We start from the raw sequence: 18,055 nt of genomic DNA on the forward strand, positions 1-18,055 counted from the left end.
AGAGGAACAGTGAAGGATGTGCTGTGAGTGTGAGCACGTTGCTCAGGCACACAGAGCACAGTGTCCAGCTCGGAGGGGGTTGGTCCCTTCTCAGCCTTCCCAACAGCAGCTGATGGGGAAGAATCAGACTGATCCTGGTTAGATCTCTCTGAGGGACCTCTCATGGCTACAGGTGCCCCTAGAGGTGTTATGGCAACGTTGAGTTCAGCATGGTTGGGGTTGGAAGGAACCTTAAAGACCATCCAGTCCCACCCCTTGCCATGGGCAGAGGGACCTTCCACTATCCCAGACTGCTCCAAGCCCCATCCAACCTGGCCTTGAACACATCCAGGGATAGGATATTATGGATCCAGGTACCATAAAATGACCACAGGTATTATTTGGAGCCCAGTCCTACCACTTTTTACATTGATGAGTGTCCATATACACAATTCCATTGAAATGTTCATTAATCACTTTGATACAAAGTTTTTAATTGACTGGGATAGTTAGAATAAACCATAATTTTGCATTTGATCCCAATTTTGCATTTGACACATTTTATATTTTGTATAGCATTTTCTTTAATGGCCAACTATGAAAGGAAAGAGAATTAAATTGAATATAGTAATTTTTTCCTTGTAGCTTGAAGTTTCAGATTAGCAGGAGAGAGAAGCTGAGATTCAAGCACAGAAAAACAGCTTTGCAGGTGGGATTTGAAAGGAGCTGGAAATCAATGGAGTTGAAAGTTCCCAGGAGCTCCATATGGCAGGAACTGCAGGAGAGAAGGCTCTCACCAACTGTGCAACTGTCAGAGGAAAAAGAGCTGATGATGATGATGATGAACGTGTGGAAGTCAGTGATCAAATGTGAGCTTTGGTAATCAGACACAACTGGAAAATACACAAACACACACCTACTTTAGAGAGCAGGATGAGTTATTGGAAAGAGGTGGCCAGCTGGAAAAAGGCAGCAAACAGAAAGGACAGAGCAGCCAGTTAAAAGCAAAAAGGGAATTGTTACCAAGAGAATAGAAACATATGCCAGCCTGCAGGAATTGGAGAGCAGTTTAAAATGTCAGTTTTCTTGCTCTTGGTCTTAAATAATACTGAATGAGAAAGAGCTCTTTTATTGAGAGAGAGCAGCACCTCATTTTAGAGTTTCTGTGGTTTGGTTGCATACTATCAATTAAGGGAATTTTGTTCTTTCAGAAGTGGTTAAAGTAGGACTAAAAGGGGCAGAGATAGAGGGAATTACTAAAAGAGGAGAAATGGGAATGGATGGAGGAGCCAGAGGATGAGCAGAGCAGAGCAGAGACACCTCCTCCCCAGAGCAGGCTCCCAGCAGTGCCTGTTCAATTAGTGACCTGTCCCATTCTCTTTTTCTAAGTGATGAGGGGCCTGGATGGAGCTAAAATGAGTGGAGAAGACCAACTTTATGCTGATCTTCATCTTAAAGTGTTGTTTTGTTGTCAGTGTGATCCCCACCAAGTGCTATTCATGAGAAGTCCTCTGGGCAGCACAGCTGTGGTATCTCCTCCCTGCCCATCCCAAACTGGGCAGGCTCTTCCCAGCTCTGGTGCTTTGCAACCCTGGCAGCTGGTTTTCCAGTTGAGATGCTGATTGGATTTTTATTCTTGGAAATGATCCTAAAAGTAGCTTCTGATTCTTATCTACAAAGATGTGCTTGTTCACACAGTCAGTGTGGAAATGTCGAGCCTGGTCCTGCTGCTGCTGAGCTTTGGGAGTCTCTCCCTGGCCTTGGTGAGTGCTCAGCACCTCCTGCATCACACACTGGAACCTTCCCACCCTGCATGGGAAGAAGAAAAACGTTCTTTGCAGAGAGAGTGCTCAGACATTGGAATGGGCTGCCCAGAGAGGGGGTGGATTCCCCATCCATGGAGGTTTTTAACCTGAGCTTGGCCGTGGCACTGAGTGCCATGATCTGGTAAAGGGACTGGAGTTGGACTAAGGGTTGGACTGGATGATCTTGGAGGTCTTTTCCAACCCAATCCATTCTGTGATTCTATGGATGTGGCACTGAGTGAGAATCCACCACATCTTGATCCAACCCCATTGTGATCACCAGCCCAGGGCACTCCATGCCCTGGGTTGGTGATCACAGTGGGGTTGGATCAAGGGTTGGACTTGCTGATCTTGGAGGTCTTTTCCAACCCAATCCATTCTATGATTATATGGAAGATAACACATGCTGGAGTGAGAAACTGAAATACATGAATGTGTTCCAGAGGTGGTGGCAGAGATGTTTTATTTCAGAGCGAATTATCCTGATAGCGCGGCCGGAGTCGACTGAGCCAGAAATCAGCCCCGTGTGTTGGACTGGATGATCCCTGTGGGCCTCCAGCTTGGAGTATTCTGTGTTTGCAGCTTTGGCCCAGCAGCTCTGGAGAGCAGGGGGGTGTCAGTGGGGTGTGTCCCTATGTCACCATCACCCCATGGAGGGGACAACCCTCGTGCTGCAACCCCAACCTCCTGGGCAAGGAATGGGCAGCACTGCCAGGAGCCGAGTGCTGGGGAACAAAGATGGCATCAGCCATGAGTCATCTGGAAGGAGAAGAAAACAAGTCCAGGATTCTCCAAATCCCAGCTGGAACAATTGCAGAGCCCTGGAGAGGGGGAGGCTGAGAGAACAGCGAGAATTTTCTAGCCACAACATTCCTGGTTGTTCCCTGGTGTTGACAGTGAAAGCTTTTATTCCTCTCCAACTCGCCTAATCCCAAGAATGCTGCTCTTGCCATATGCAGCCCACTGGTGGGTTTTTTTCAAACAGCTTTGCCTGCCTTCCCTTCCTTTGCAGCTCTGAATCATATGGACTCAAATTGCTTAACTACAAACAGAGGATTTTCCAGGTGGGAGATCTTGGTTAAGAAAAGAAAGATATCGAAATACAAGCCACTGAAGAAATAAGGCCACTTGGATGCAGGTTTGGGGTATAAAAAATGAGACTTGGAGCTCAGAGGTCCCCTGGGTTAGTAAAACAACAAGGCAAGAATGTTTTGGACGCTCAGATGCTTTACTGGCTAAAGACAGACAAACAAAGAGGACAGCCATGCCACCAGTTCATGCTTTATTGGAACTGGCAGGGCAGGAGCTCCAGCAGGATTTTCTCAGTGCAGAACAACATGGTGTTCACTTGACAAAGTGACTTGCTCAGCTGATCTTGCTCAGTTACTGTTTTCAGCTGAGCCAAATTCATGGGATTTATGGCATTCATTACTCTGCTTAAGAACTTGAGAACATTTGTATCAAATTGCATTCTGTTCCCCTAAATCTGGGAGAACTATATTTCAGTGTCCATTGCACAGTAAGAGGCCAAGTTCCCACTGCCTGAAACAAGAGGATGTGGCCTCAAAAGCAGCAGATATTCATGTTTGATTATTTTCTGAGCAGACAAATGTCCAGACCTTGATCTTCACCAAAACCATTGATACCTCATAAAATCATAGAAGGGATTGAGTTGGAAAAGACCTCCGAGATCAGCAAGTCCAACCCTTGATCCAACCCCACTGTGATCACCAGCCCAGGGCACGGAGTGCCCTGGGCTGGTGGTCACAGTGGGGTTGGATCAAGACATGGTTGGATCAAGACATGGTGATCACAGTAGGGTTGGATCAAGATGTGGTGGATTCTCACTCAGTGCCACATCCATAGAATCACAGAATGAATTGGGTTGGAAAAGACCTCCAAGATCAACAAGTCCAACCCTTGGTCCAACTCCAGTCCCTTTATCAGATCATGGCACTCAGTGCCACGGCCAAGCTCAGTTTAAAAACCTCCAGGGATGGGGAATCCAACCCCTCTCTGGGCAGCCCATTCCAATGCCTGAGCACTCTCTCTGCAAAGAAGTTTTTTCTGCTCTCCAACTTCAATTTCCCCTGGCAGAGCTTGAGCCCATCGTGCCCCCTTGTCCTATTGCTGAGGGACTGGGAGAAGAGACCTCGTTGGATTCCTCATTAGGAAAAATTGTTTTCAGAAGATTTCAAGCTCCAGTTAAATTTTCTCTTACAACAGAAACCAGAGAGATCTGAAATGTAAAGAAATGGCCAATTTTGGTTGGTTTGGTCCTGGGCTGCAGGCAGTGCCCAGAGTGCCCCAGGCCAGCTGAGGGAGGAAGGGGCACATCTGGACTCTCAGAGGTTTTGGGAGTGGAGTTGTGCTCACTTAGACTTCAGGAGTGCTGAGAAGCAAAGGAGGAGTCCCTGCAATTAGGGAGGGCACAAACAAGCACTGATTAATCGTTCTCTGCATTTTTGTTTGGGTTTTTTGGTGGGTTTGGTTTTGGTGGTGTTGTTGATTAGGGTTTTCTTATTAATTGGGGTGGCATTGCAGTAATTTGTCCTTCTCTTGGCCTTTCCAAAATGTTTTTAGAGAATTCCTTCAGCAATCCTCCCAGCACCTGAATGAAGCTGATCTGTGCAATGTTATTATTATCATCACCCTCATTTAGAAGGAGGAGACTTTATTCTGAGATTAAATGATTTGCCTAAGGCTGAAAGAGTTATTTTTGCCTTTTTGGTACCCTAACCTGTTTTCAGATTTATTACAGCAGATCTTTTGTGTCTTCATTCATGTGTGTTGCAGAGCAGATGCATAACCTTTTTAAGCAGTTTCCTCTTTTAAACAGCATTATAACATACAATTGTTTAAATAATGCAGGAAGGGATTTGAGAGAGACAGGAAATTACTTCTCTCATTCACCCTGAAACGTGGAGAAAACTTGATAACAATTAAATTATCCTAATTATGCCTTTTGGTCACTATCCTAGTACTTCCTGGCACATGTGGAATGATTATCCTTCATAAATATTACAAACAGGCAGAAATTAAGATAACTGAAAAACCCACAACACCCTAGTTAAGGGAACTGCCTTTTGATTCTTATCTGACAGAAACACAATGTGTTCATGCCCTTCAAGACAAGAGTTATTTTTTTAGAGGAACTTGAACAACTCTTCTGTGGTCCCTTCATTTGCTTTGGCAATGTTCACTTCAGAGTTTTTCTGCAGCTTCCTTGAGCTCCTCTAGTTCAGATCAAGTCATTTACAGCTGGGAAATCTGGAGAAGATTCCATTTGTTTAGGGGGGTTGAGTTTTTTAATGTTGGGGTTCTTTTAATGAGACAGGGATTTTGCAGCAGGGCCAGTGAGCTCTGATGGAGGAGCTCAGCTGGTGATGGGCAGCTCTGGCTGAGGAGCTCAGCTGGTGATGGTCAGCTCTGGAGGAGGAGCTCAGCTGGTGATGGTCAGCCCTGGCTGAGGAGCTCAGCTGGTGATGGTCAGCTCTGGCTGAGGAGCTCAGCTGGTGATGGTCAGCTCTGGAGGAGGAGCTCAGCTGGTGATGGTCAGCTCTGGAGGAAGAGCCCAGCTGGTGATGGTCAGCTCTGGAGGAGGAGCTCAGCTGGTGATGGTCAGCTCTGGCTGAGGAGCTCAGCTGGTGATGGTCAGCTCTGGCTGAGGAGCTCAGCTGGTGATGGTCAGCTCTGGCTGAGGAGCTCAGCTGGTGATGGGCAGCTCTGGAGGAGGAGCTCAGCTGGTGATGGGCAGCTCTGGAGGAGGAGCTCAGCATCACTGACCTCTTGGGGGTGAGGCGGGAAGATCTGGCTGGCAGGAACCTCAACAGGATCTGGTACAGAGCATGGGAGAGGCACAGAATGTCCTCTGCTTTGGAGGCTCTTCTCACACATAGGCTCAGTGCATCTGGTCATCCTGCAGACACTGCATTTCTCCTGGATGTGCTCAAGTTGTTTCTTGCAAAGAGGAAGGAGAGTCACCAGAGCACAGTGAGGTGTCAAGGGGGCTCGTTCCTCTCCGGTCCTGTGCTCCCACCTGCTTCTAACCAGCCCCACAAACATCTCCCTGAGGCATTCAGAGACCATGAGTGGTGGCAAAACTGAACTGTGCCACCTGAAGACTTCTTGAGGCAGTAAAATTGAAACTCATCTTGCACTGGAGCCTGAGGAAGTGGCTCCCACCATCCCTGGAGGGACTGAACATGAGTGGTTTAGTGGTGGCCTTGGCAGTGTTGGCTTAATGGTTGGCCTTGATCTTCAAGGCTTTTTCCAACCTCAGCAGCTCTGTGATGGTGTTGATAAGCATTGGGCCAGGCCTGGCTGGTTGGTTTGAGAAGCTCAGGTTTGGATATTTCTCTTCTGGGCATCAAACCCAACTTGTATCTCCTTGAGAAGGTCAATGCCCAACTCCACGATCTCGAATCTGTGAAATTACAACTCCCTGCTCTTGGCATCACTTTGGTTAATTTGGTGAATAGTTGTCTCTTCTTTTTCCCCAGTTTGTCCTGGGACTGAGCACACATGAGCTCCGTGTGGCAGCTTCAGCTTTCCCCTGTTTCTGCTGCCACCAAAGATGATGGATGGCAGAACTCTAAACCTCATATGTGAGCCACCAACCTGAATAAACAAAGACCAGTGTGGCAGCTTAATATTAAAAGCTATAAAACCTTCCTGGGGGTTCACAGATTAAATCAACTCACCAAAATGAATTTAAAAAAAAAAAAAGGCTTTCTCAGGGGTGAAGAAAAACGAGCACAACAGTGAATGAAATAGAGCCATCCTCATCCAGCAGACTAAAGCCCTCCTGAGGGCTGAAGAATTGCAATTTTAAACATCCCTCAAGAGTGCAAGAGGAGACACAGTATTTGTGGATCCTGGGGAGGCAGCCTGAGGCTATAAAAGAACAAAAAAAGCCTTTAAGGCACAAAAAAAAATATATATATCCCTGCAGACAAAGCTTTCATTGGTCAAAAATAAGAGTTAAAAACCAAAACCCTTCTGCCATTAAAATGAGCATCCATCAGCCCACTGGGTGTTATTCTTCAATTGTAAGAAGTGATTTAGACTTTTGCCATGCACTATTTTAATCTCTTGGGTCAATAAACCTTGATAGTAACTTCAGCCAAAAATATCAGCAGGTTGTTTACCATAATATGGCAGGAAACAGCTGGGAACTTATTTTCATCTTTTTGTGGTGCAATTACTAGTGAGGGCAGCTGAAAGTACCCTATTTTGTCTTCTCAGACTGTTGTATCCAAAAGGACAGGTTTCACTGCAAAAAAAACGTGTGTCCTCCCTCTGGAATAGAGTCAGGAATGAATTCAGGCCATGTGCAGCCACCAGGGCTTGTGCCTCATTTTCCTCCCCCACTTTCAGCTGAGCCCAGATATCTCTAGATTTTCTATTTCTTCCTGACTTTCCAAAAAACCCCTTTGTCAAAAGGGAATGATCCCTTGGCAGAGTTAAGAGCAAACACCACCAGCACTGTGAAAGAGCATATTTGGAGGACAGTTGCAGATTAAAGAATTAAAACCTGGTTGCAGGAAAACTGCAGCACAATCAGAACATTCTTATTTCCCTCACGGAGCTGCAGTAAAATTTTTCTTGCATCTACATATTGGCCTGGTGATCATGTAGATCCTCTCACCCATGAAATAAATCTTTATTAATCAAAATTTAGGAAATAAAGGCATTTTGCTGCTCTAGCTGCCTGTCCTGGCCTCGTCTCCCCAGGAATAAATGGAACATGTTGAATCAACTGAAATAGATGTTTCTGCTCTATCAAGGTCTCCACCCAAACGAGCTGTTGGCTCAGAAAATATTTATCCTGGCACAGCACCTGTGCATAGCTTTGGAAGCCCTGATAGAAATAGTAGCAGAAATGTATTGGGGCAGCTTTCAAAACCATAAAATCCGATGGCTGCCTTATGGACAGGCAGAGTTCAACCGAGGTTTCCTGTCTCCCCTCCTCCTCTTTCCATCCCGTTGGATTTGCAGAGTGGCATCACTTCCCAAGGAAAGCCTCTAATTGGCCATTTGCATAAAGATTTGGCGATTTCTCTGAATGACTCATGGGGAGAACTTCCCCAACGTTTCAGGGGATTGTTGTCTCCCTTTTGTATCGATAATTGCACGGGGCAGGTTTGGGCAGGAGCTGCTTTTCCAGGAGAGGGAACTCACCTTGGCAGCACTTCCAGGCTGGGCTGCCCTTGGACCTCCTGCCTCCCCCAGGTTTGAGGCTTTGGGTTGTGCTTCCAGTGATGGATTTCAGCGATTTGGGAAGGAAAAATTAGCCCCAAATGTTGTCAGGGTGTAAACTATGGGAAAAAGAGGATTCAATTTGAAAGTTTAAAGGTATTTTATGAGTTAATCTGATATGGAGTCGCTTTGATCCTTTATTTACATATTCAGCTGCTAATCCAGAAAAACACCTGTCTTTGCTTAATTTGAATTAAGCAGTTAATCCCATTGGAAGTTAATACAGATGTGAGGCCCTGAAGTTAATACAGATGTGAGGCCAGAACTTCCAAGGAGGGTCAGTGTGTCCTGAATCAGAATCCCAGACTATTCTGAGTTGGAAGGGACCCACAAGGATCATCGAGTCCAGCTCTTAACTCAATGACCCACATAGATTAAACCCATGGCCTTGGCATTATTACAACCAGGTTCTGACCAACTGAGCCAATCTCAGGGTCCTGCATGCTGGATTGCCCTGGACCAGCCTCTCTGGGCTTCTCCAGGACTCAGCAAAGCCATCCCTGCTGCAGGGACACAAAGCACAGCCCTCCCAGCTGGTCCCTCCTCACAGGACACTGCTCTGTGCCTGCACTGTTTGCTCAGCAGCTCTGCAGTGAGGGCATGGGCTGAGATGTCCTCCTGTTCTCCTTGGTTTGGGCTGAACATCTGCCTTGTGATGGGTCTAAGGTGCTCAAATCTATGAATGAAGAAGACACAAAGCGCAGTGGGAAACTGTTGTATGATGAATTAAAAATAAGTCTTTAAAGGCACCTGGAAGTTGAGAAATTTTGTAAACAATTCCTAGGGAAGTAATTCACCTTCTCTAGGGGAGCAAGGGACAAGTGTCACCCCATGGCCTGGATCAGATGTCACCAAAGATAAAACTTGTGACTATCAAAGATAAAACTTGTGACTATCAGATTTCCAAGTGTGTGTCTGTATAAATGCTTAATTAAGATGGATGTAAGAGTGATTGTTACTTCTTCAGGCCAAGTTCCAAGCAATGCCTTCCTGTTTCTTTTTCACTATTATTTTCCTTCTGTATATTTTTATTCTCATGTTTCCCTTTCTTTGTCTTTTTTACCTCCTTTGCTCTTTGGACTCTGTTGCTCTCTCTTCTTGCTCCTTCCCTTTCCCTGGATAGCACAATTCTGTGTTTACTTGGACTCCAATTTGGGCAAAAGAGGCAAAAAAAAGTTACTTTCCAGCATCTAAGACTAGCCATTTATATATAAATTTATTTCTGCTCTCTTACAGTTGATCAATGTACGAGAAGAATATGAGAAAATCCTCAAAGGGCTGATGCCAGCAGCCTCCAAAAAGGAACTTGAAGACACCATTTCATCTTTAAAATCTCAGGTAAATTCTTATTTTTCACCTTCAGCTTTTTGGACAGGATAAACCCCCTGTTCTAGACAGGCAATTGTGACCTTCTAAAATGTGGCCAAAAATACTGAATGAATCTCAAACCCCAGACATGGCAGCACTCAAATGCTTCTCATCTTTCCCAAGGCTTTTCTCCTCCAGTTTCCTCACCTTGAGGGCTGCCATTTTTTGTCTTTTTATCCCAGGGATTTTTTTTCCCAGGAAAAATTGTGTGACATTCAGAATTAGGTGTTTTTCCCTCAACCTTTCAAATATAGCACAGAGTTATCTTTCTTTTTCCTTACCCTGTTTCTCCTGCAGGAATCACTTAACTGTTGCCTATGAAGGGTGAAGAAGAGGCTTAGAAATAATTTTATTTTCTTTGCAGCCTAAATAATGAAGCAAAGGGGATATTTCTTTGAAGATATTAGTCCAAATGTTCATAGTGGTATTTCTGCATTTTCCCCTCTAAAGAGGCTCTAATAGACACCTGCAATGTTTTCTCTTTAATATTGCAGACCACAAGCTCTTCCATGAGTAATGCAGAATCAATGTGATTTCTATGCAACAGACCATTACATTGGCTAACAGGAATACCCAAATGTCATTGGAAATAGGGAAAAGCTCATTGGTAATTCAGTGGGTTGGGGTTTTTAATCCTTTGCAATGCATAAGGGTTATTCTGTAGCATTTTTTGCTCTGCTGGAGACACTTGCCCTGCCAAAGGCCACCTTTGATGGAAATGGGACTTTTTCATAGTGGAAATTCACATTTTGCTGTTCAGGTAGTGACCAACTTCAACACTTTGGTTGTAAACACTCTGCTCTCCCTCCAGGGATCCCTAATGGAAGTGATTTTCTTTCTCATTGAAATAGTTGGGAGAAATAAAGAGTTAAGGGTCTAGTGGGCATACTAAAAAGCTCTTTCTCAAGACTCTCAATTAGCAGGAAGCATTACTCTGAGCTAATATAAGAATACCACACCTTTAATGAGTTAAAAAACAAAGGTAGAATCTGATATCCACCTGCAGGGCTTCTGTAAGGGCAGCAACAGCATTTCAAGGGAGGTAAAAGTCACTCCACAATTCAAAGCTGGGTGCTGTCCCAGAAATTCCTGGCTGTGTTTCCAGAGGCATGGGCTGTCCCTGCAGAGCCCTGGGGAGCTGGGCCCTCTCTGCAGCACAGGTGTCCTGCTCTTGGAGCATTGCTGACATTCCTGCTTGCAAACCTCACACAAGGAGGGCAGTGGAATCTCTGCACCTGTCAGGATTATTTATTGTTGGAGGAGGATGAAGAGGATGGGCTGGGGGAAAAGCAGGGATAAAAATAAACAAGGGGAAAAGAAAATACCTGGGGGAAGTTTTCTGCAAATGTTGCTAAATATAAAGGAGGCTGCCTGATTGTCTGCCCTTGGAGAGGTGTCCAGTGGATGACATTGATTGTCCCACACTTGAAGAACAGGTGAGTGCCTTCAGCACAAGAGGAAAGATGCAGGATCAGAGAGCAGGAATCACACGGGAGCTGAGAGGAGAACTGGAGCTCCCAAGGCCTTGCATAACCCACATGGTACCACCAGCTGGGTTTAACAACTGGTTTGACTGTTCCTAAAGGAGGAGAGAGTGGGCAGCTGGAGCAGCCCCAGGGAAGCCCTGACTGACAACAGCCTTCTAGCAAGAATTATTCTCCTGTGCAGCTCATTTTATTTAGGCAGGAGAGACCAGAAAAACTCCTTTCATGAAATGAGCACAAACATATGAATTGGGATTTTGTACCCTCTTTTCATGTGGGATGTGTTTTACAGGTAAGTTTTCTGCAGAAAAGAGTCCTCCAGGAAGAGCCGAACGCCTGACACGCCAAAAAGTACGGGATTGTCTTTGCTCAGTTTGTCCCATCCCACACCTCTGGATCCCAGTTCTTGAACTTGCACAGCTTCATTAAAACCCTCCAGTATGGTTGCAGCTTTCCAAGATCCTTATTTTCAGTAAACAAGCATCTGAGCCCTTTTCCCAGTGCTTAGTCAGGGCTGTTAGAGCCAGCTGAGAGCCCTTGCAGGTGCAGTGCAAGTCTGGCTTTGCCCAGCTCAGGCTGAGGCAGAGGCTCAGAGCAGCTGCAGCTCTGCTCTGCTGCCACCTCCTCCAAGAGAGCAAACAATGATGCAATGCACAATATTACAGATCCCATCTTCAAAGTGCCGGATCTGCACGAGCCTGGGCTTTTCTTTCAGGCATTTACACCCTCCAATATAAATGATGGCAAGTGCTGCAGCCATAAAAAGCCTGGCTGTGCCTTTAGAGGGAGGGATCCACTGGAGAGGTGAGTACAAGGAAAATTCCCAGGAAAGCTACTCCCATCTTTATTATATTTATAGACTTTGATGAGATTTCACATCTCACATGAGGCTTTCTGCACCTGTGTGCTTGTAAAAATGGTGGAAACATTTGTAAGCTGCTTAAACAACTGAGAATGTTAGAAAGTTGTCTGAAATATTAATCCTAAACTGTCTTGTAACAGGAATTAGCTAAAGCTAATTGGAAACTGAAAATGGCATAGCTTCTTGGTAGTAAGTCCAGCATAGGTAGCTTTGTTAGATAAATATAAAACTCCAGGCCCACTGAACCAACCCTGTTTTCAGCCTGTTGTGTTTTCCCAGTAAAAATAATAAGATACAACTAACGAGATTCTCTTCCTTTTCAGGTGTCTGCTGAAGTGGTGGGATCTCTTTGATTGCCAAATGGACTGCTTTGAATAGGTTTGAAGATTTGGCTCTTGTCAATTCAAATGCAAACATTAGTGGCTCTTTTGTTAGCACAAAGATTTTCATGAAGTTCATGAAAACACATTCATTGCTCGTGCCAACATGGTTTTTGTTGTATCTTCCTTCCATTATTTTTTGATCATTATTTTATTACAGACTTATGCTTTTGATACACTGTTTGACTCCACACTGAGCTCACTTATTAAGCAAGTAGGCTTTGCTCTACTAATGTTTTTGTTATTCCCAATACCATCCTTTTCACTTTAAAACATGAAGGAAATCCCATTTTTTGTTATTATTGTCCAAGGTACTTTAACATATTTTGATGTTGTTCTGTGTCCACATGTTTACATACTATTAAAATATTATTATTTTGTTATATTTTGTTTTGCCATTATTGTCCTGTTTGGGCATCTCACCCACCTCAGTAACCACTGGAGTTTTGTATGGCTTTGTTAACTGGGAATATTTGCTGGGTTTCAAGGAATAATCTTGGCACAGGGATGAAAACACCACGATGACAATGCAGGCTCTGCTGCCAGCTCTGTCTGTTGTTGGGGTTGTGTGCACTGGGCACAGGGGAGTCCTTCCCAAGGGATAACATGGGCATTGTTGGAAAAGAGTCCTAACTGATAACAGCCTCTATTCTGGGTGGGCACGTGCCAAGTCTCCATGGTGATCCTGGGAACTCTGAGCAGAGCTGCTGGGATGAGGTTTGAGGAGCAACAGAAAGCTGAAGGACCCCACCAGTCCTCAGAGCTGGCTCTGCCTCCCAGCCATGGAACAGCAGTTTTGTCTCCTGGCCATCCCTGAGCCAGAGTGTACTTTAGTACCTGTGCAATGTGGAAATGGGCAGCACAGGGACAGGGTTCTTTCTCCTGGGCACCATCCTGGTGCCAGCATTCAGATCAAGGCACAGTGTTGGCCTGAGTGCTGGAGAGGGGCCAGAAATCCCTGTCTCTGGCAGCAGTGGGGGGACCCTCCATCTCCTCCCTGGCCTTGGAGTCACTGGTGGTCCCACACCGTGGTCTGGGCAGGATTTGGAGGGTTCTCTCCCTGGAGCACCCGGGCTGGAGGTGGCTGTGCTGCCAAGGCCCTGCTCACCAGCTGGGCTCTTATCTCTTCCTGGCACTGAGATCAATGAGGACAGGCTTTGGCAGGCTGGTTCCATCCACCCCACCTCCTGGCAGTGCCAGGGCTCTCTGTGCCAAACCCAGGCTCCAGCCTCTGGGTGTTTTGCTGCCAGCCCAGCCTGAGCCTGGGCAGGTTTTCCAGCTCCCTTGAATCAACAAGTGATTCTTCTAATTACAGATAAGGGGTTGTCAGGGCTGCTCTGATAAGGGAGGAGGTGCTGTGGCAGGTGCCACAAATCCTTGCCTGGGGAAATGGAGAGATCTGGCAGGAGGAATTAGTTGGGATGCACTGAGTTAATTGTGGGCAGTAAAATGTTTTTACCCCAAAAGGGGCATGGCAGTGGGGACTGGGGACTGTGGGAGGAGCACCAGGGACTCACAGGGCAGCACGTTGAGGGCACTGGGATGTACCCACTGGGTAGGGCCAAGTGTCCAAATGGGGACACTGGGGACAGTGACAACTCCTCTAAAGTGTGAGGGAAATGAGGCATCTTTGATTGTGCTTCTCTGCTTGTGTTTTGCCATGATATTCAGGTGCTTGGGGTGCTTTCTGCAGCAGGAAGGGGTGTACAGCCATAAAGAAACACATGGACCCTCTTCCAGCTGGTTGAATTCAGGCCTGAATTTCCTTCTCTCTGATGGAATTGGGTAGCTGATGTCATTGGTGATCAGAAAGCAGTTTGGGAAAAGTAGATGTTGGTCAATCAGGGAGTTTTAAAACTCAGAGGAACTCTGTCCAACACCAAATACAGCTTGAGGACCACTTTGAAGGTGCTTGTGAACCTTGTAGGAACTTAAGGTTGGCTGGAGTTCTCTTGTAGTTGTTGCTGACATTGCTCTGATCATTTTTGTACAAGCCCTAAAGTCCAAGCTGAAGGATTAGAAGTGTTTCCATCCCTCTTCCTTGCTTTCTGCCTCTCTTTTCCCCCACTCAGTAAGGAATTGGCAGCTGCCAGGAGTTGGCTTCATAAAACAGGGTCTGGTGAAACCAGCTTGAGTGTGGTTACAACTTTATTTATACTTTATTTATTTCACCCCTTTTGCTCTGTGAGAGAAGATTGTTTCATTCTCTATAAAGAACGTGGCCTCATGTTTGTCACCAGTACCAAGGGAGGTGACCCTTCCCAAGGTGACACTTTATTTCAGTGCCACTCACAGTTCTTGTGTTACACGTAACAAAATTGTTCCTTTCTGGTCCAGCTGGAAGAAAAGGGATCCAACCTCCCTCCTTCTCCCAGCCCTCTGCTTGCAGCTGCAACAGAGCTTTAATTGTGCTGAGGGCAGCAGATACTCCTGGTACTTGCCCAAATCTCCACTGACTGGGGTGGTTTCAGACTCAGAAATGATTTTGCTGCAGAGAAAACAATTTGGTTGTGACTAGAAGGAAATATTTGTGATCACTTGAGTGTCTTTACTGGGTTTTCTGAAAGACACACACAGCTTTGATTCTGATGCTGAGTGGTCTGGATAGAGGGTGTGTATAGCATCTGATTTTTTTTTTAAATTATCTTAAAGCACTGCAAGTCCTCCCCAAAGCACAAGATGGACTGGAGGCATCACACGACTGTACTTGGTCCTGTTTGGAGGGTACAAAGGCAAAGTAAGACTCAGATATTGTATGAAAAAGTTTCAGAACACAAGGTCATTTTAATTCAGACTTTTTTTTCCAAGGAACTGTCTTTTCCAAGCTTTGATATTTTGTTCAAAAAGGTCATTTCTTTTAAGCCTTTGTCATTAAAGAAGACTTGTTCTTTAAAGTGCACTATCAAAGCGTGCAGAAATTGCAAGTTACTGAAACTAGAATGATTTTAAGTCTGCCTACTAAAGCCTTCTCAAAATTAGATGTGCTCTGGTACTGGTGGATTCTTTGATAAAACCAAGGGGAGATAGGCAGTTGGTCAATTCAAACAAAACAGAAAGAAAATTATAATTAAATAAAACTTTTCCTCCCTAAGTTAGAAATAAAATATTGTGAGAAAGCATTGAAAGAACTGAATGAGGATCTGATCCCAAAAATAGGTGCCTTGTGTGAGAGAAGGAGGGAGTGTGCTGGGGTTGGGAGCAGTTTGTGGCACTTCTACACAGCCCTTGTGCAACTCTGTTGTTATCTGGTGTTTGTCATAGTGTAAATAAGGCAAACCCCTGGATAAAATATCATTTATTTACCATTTGCTGCCACAAGTTGGTCTCTCCTTTACTGACAGAGAAACTGCGAACAGAAGAGAGAGAAGACCTTGTGTGGTGCCCTTTGCTCTCCCATCCCTGATCCCAATCTCTGCTCATCCCTTTATCCCATGGACCTGACAGTGGCTACAGGCCATAAGGGCTTTTCCTTCCAAGTATCCTTGGGAGAAGAGAGATTTTCTTTCCTGGTTGTTCTCCTAATGCTGTTGCTTGTAACAGGAAACTTTAATTTTCCTTTCAACCCAGTTATGTCCAATATTCAGGGCAGTGCTTTCAGCAGGGCCTTGGGAAGATGGACATGGAGCTCCACATGGGGAGGATTTAGAGCTGTGACCTCCTTGGAGCAGCTCTAAAACAATTTTATCTGCAGACCCAGATCCCAACAGCCTGTTTGTTTCAAATTCTCCATAAACTTACGGAGTAGTGGGAACAGAGATGTGCTTTGTGTGTGTCAGACTTAGTACCTGGGACTGGAAACAGGGCAGTGTGTGTTTGTAGAATGAGCAAAGGAAAGGAAGACCTTTATCTCAGCTGGGCAGTGAAGTTATAACACAACATTTCCAACCTCACAACATCTATTCACTTTATACTTCAGGAATCTCATTCTTCTCCCACTCAAACCTGATACTGAAGTTTAATACCAGGCAGGGTTGACCATCATTTCCAAAGAAGGTTGGGGGTCCTAATTCTGCCAAACTAATGCTGAAGTTAACTTTTTTGCCCAAAGAAAGGCTGCAAGGAAAGTATTAAAACTCTACAATTCTAGAAAACTCTAGCCCTGCAATCCATAAGAAATGATCTGGAGCCGAAATGGAGGAGGTGGCAGCACCCTTGGCTCCTCACTGAGGATCAGAGCAGGAGTGCTGAAAGCTGCTGGGGGTGTAGGAACACAGCACTGAAGATCTGCTGGGTCACTCTTGGCACCACAGCTGAACATTCTTCTCCCAGAGCAAGTGTTTGTGGAAAGGGACTCCTCAGCACTGACACCTGAATTTTATAGCCAGTTTTCATGGAGTGGGACTCTCATTCTGCCTCTAAGGCTGGTGGAAAAACAGACCTAAGAAGGCTGATGACTCCATATGGATTTCATGAACAATCAGAGCCTGGCTGTTTGCAAGGCTGTGTTTAATTGTGCTCAGGAATGATGTTAACATCTTCTGACACTTATCGACACTTGCTTGTCATCTTCTGTTTGTTCGTGGTTGTTGGGTGAGGTCATTGGCTGACTAATTTCAGTATAGATTTGAATCTCTCATGAAAACTCTGAGTGAAGACTCTGCTGCTCTGCTCAGGACATCCTGGAAGCATCCCCACAGCCCGAGGTTTGCTCCCAGCACAGGTGGTGGCCCCGTGATGCTTCAGTGCTTTGTGCAGACCTTTGATGTGGTTCTTCCTGCAGCTCTAGGGGTGTCATAAACTACTGGGCTGCTTTGCTGCTCTTGGAAATACAAATACTGGGCATAGTAAAATGGAACCAGACACCTGCAACAGGGTCCAGCTGCCACCTCACACCCTGCCCCAACACCAGCAGGGCTGGGGCACTTCCAGATCATGGACAAACCAGCCAGTTCCCAGTGGGGCAAGTCCCACTGAACCTTTGGCCCTAATTCAATAAATCCCATGTGCAAACACTTACATTAATCCTGCACTTAAGTCCAGGCCCATCCACATCCTCAGGTGTGCTGATAAATAGGGACCTTTGGGGTTTCAGCCTCTCCACCCAGGATGGTTTGTTGCTTCTGCCTTCAGTGCAGACCATACCTGAGCTGGTTTATGCTCCTAAAGGTCTTCTCTGAACAGCAAGTGTTGTGCACAGAGCATCATTTAGGTTGGAAAAGTCCTTTAAGATCATTGATTCCAAATGTATCCCTCCTTTTCCTGCCCCAAAATAATCCTCTGGGAGGTGCCTGTACAGCCCTCAGTGTCAGCAGCTCCAGCTTTGCTGTTGGGGGGCTGTAGAAAGGCCTCTGCAAACATCTTGTCTGTGAAGGACACCCGAAGGTCTCACCCCATGGTAAGTCAGTGGGGTAGAAGCAGCTTTGTGTGGACTGGGTTTGGGGTTTGGTATTTTATTGTGGTGTGTTGGTGGAATCAGGTTATTGAACCTTTCTGATGGGTCTGGTAAGGGCTGTGGACTGTTTTCTTTCATGTCTTTCTTGTTGGGGTTGATCCTTTCTCTCCAGGCAGTGCCAAACTGTGTTTTAGGGTAGATGCAGGAGCTTTGCCCTCAGGAACAAGCCCAGGCCATTGTGCCAAGCTGCATTAGGGTGGCCTGTGATGCTGAGCCTGCAGCAGGATCCATCCTGCTGGTGACTTGGCATGGTGCCACCTCAACAGATGGGCATCAGCATCCTGAGACGTGCCGGGGGCTGGACTGCCTTGGGAGCCCCCCTGGGAATGACCCTCCCCAGGTCATGGCACTTTCATCTTTGCTTGGGTTGAGCCTCTGCAATAGGAATGTGGCTTTTGGGAAGTGATGGCTGCTGTTGTATTAAACCTCCAGGAGAAGGGGGTGGGAAGGGCTTGGTGGGGGAGGGACCGATGGTCCTTCACCTCCAGGTGCTGTTGGGACACACGATGATGGGTTTGGACCAT

General features: G+C 45.8%; 1 protein-coding gene across 6 annotated transcripts in view; it reads left to right on the forward strand.

The window, feature by feature from the left end:
* Positions 1–18,055, forward strand: part of CEP112 (centrosomal protein 112) — a 185,118-nt gene that overhangs the window by 145,115 nt on the left and 21,948 nt on the right. For 4 of the 6 annotated variants that reach the window (XM_071574015.1, XM_071574014.1, XM_071574018.1 and 1 more), the window contains 3 exons: positions 9,282–9,383; positions 11,190–11,248; positions 12,083–12,524. In XM_071574015.1, the coding sequence (XP_071430116.1) occupies positions 9,282–9,383; positions 11,190–11,237 (150 nt within the window). In that variant the 3' untranslated portion in view covers positions 11,238–11,248; positions 12,083–12,524. Of the gene's footprint in view, positions 1–9,281; positions 9,384–11,189; positions 11,249–12,082; positions 12,525–18,055 lie in introns of those variants that run through there. The other 2 variants (XR_011699438.1, XM_071574016.1) reach the window with 2 other exon arrangements.

Source organism: Pithys albifrons, chromosome 19 (assembly GCF_047495875.1).
Source record: "Pithys albifrons albifrons isolate INPA30051 chromosome 19, PitAlb_v1, whole genome shotgun sequence".
In the NCBI taxonomy this organism is placed as follows: Eukaryota; Metazoa; Chordata; class Aves; order Passeriformes; family Thamnophilidae; genus Pithys; species Pithys albifrons.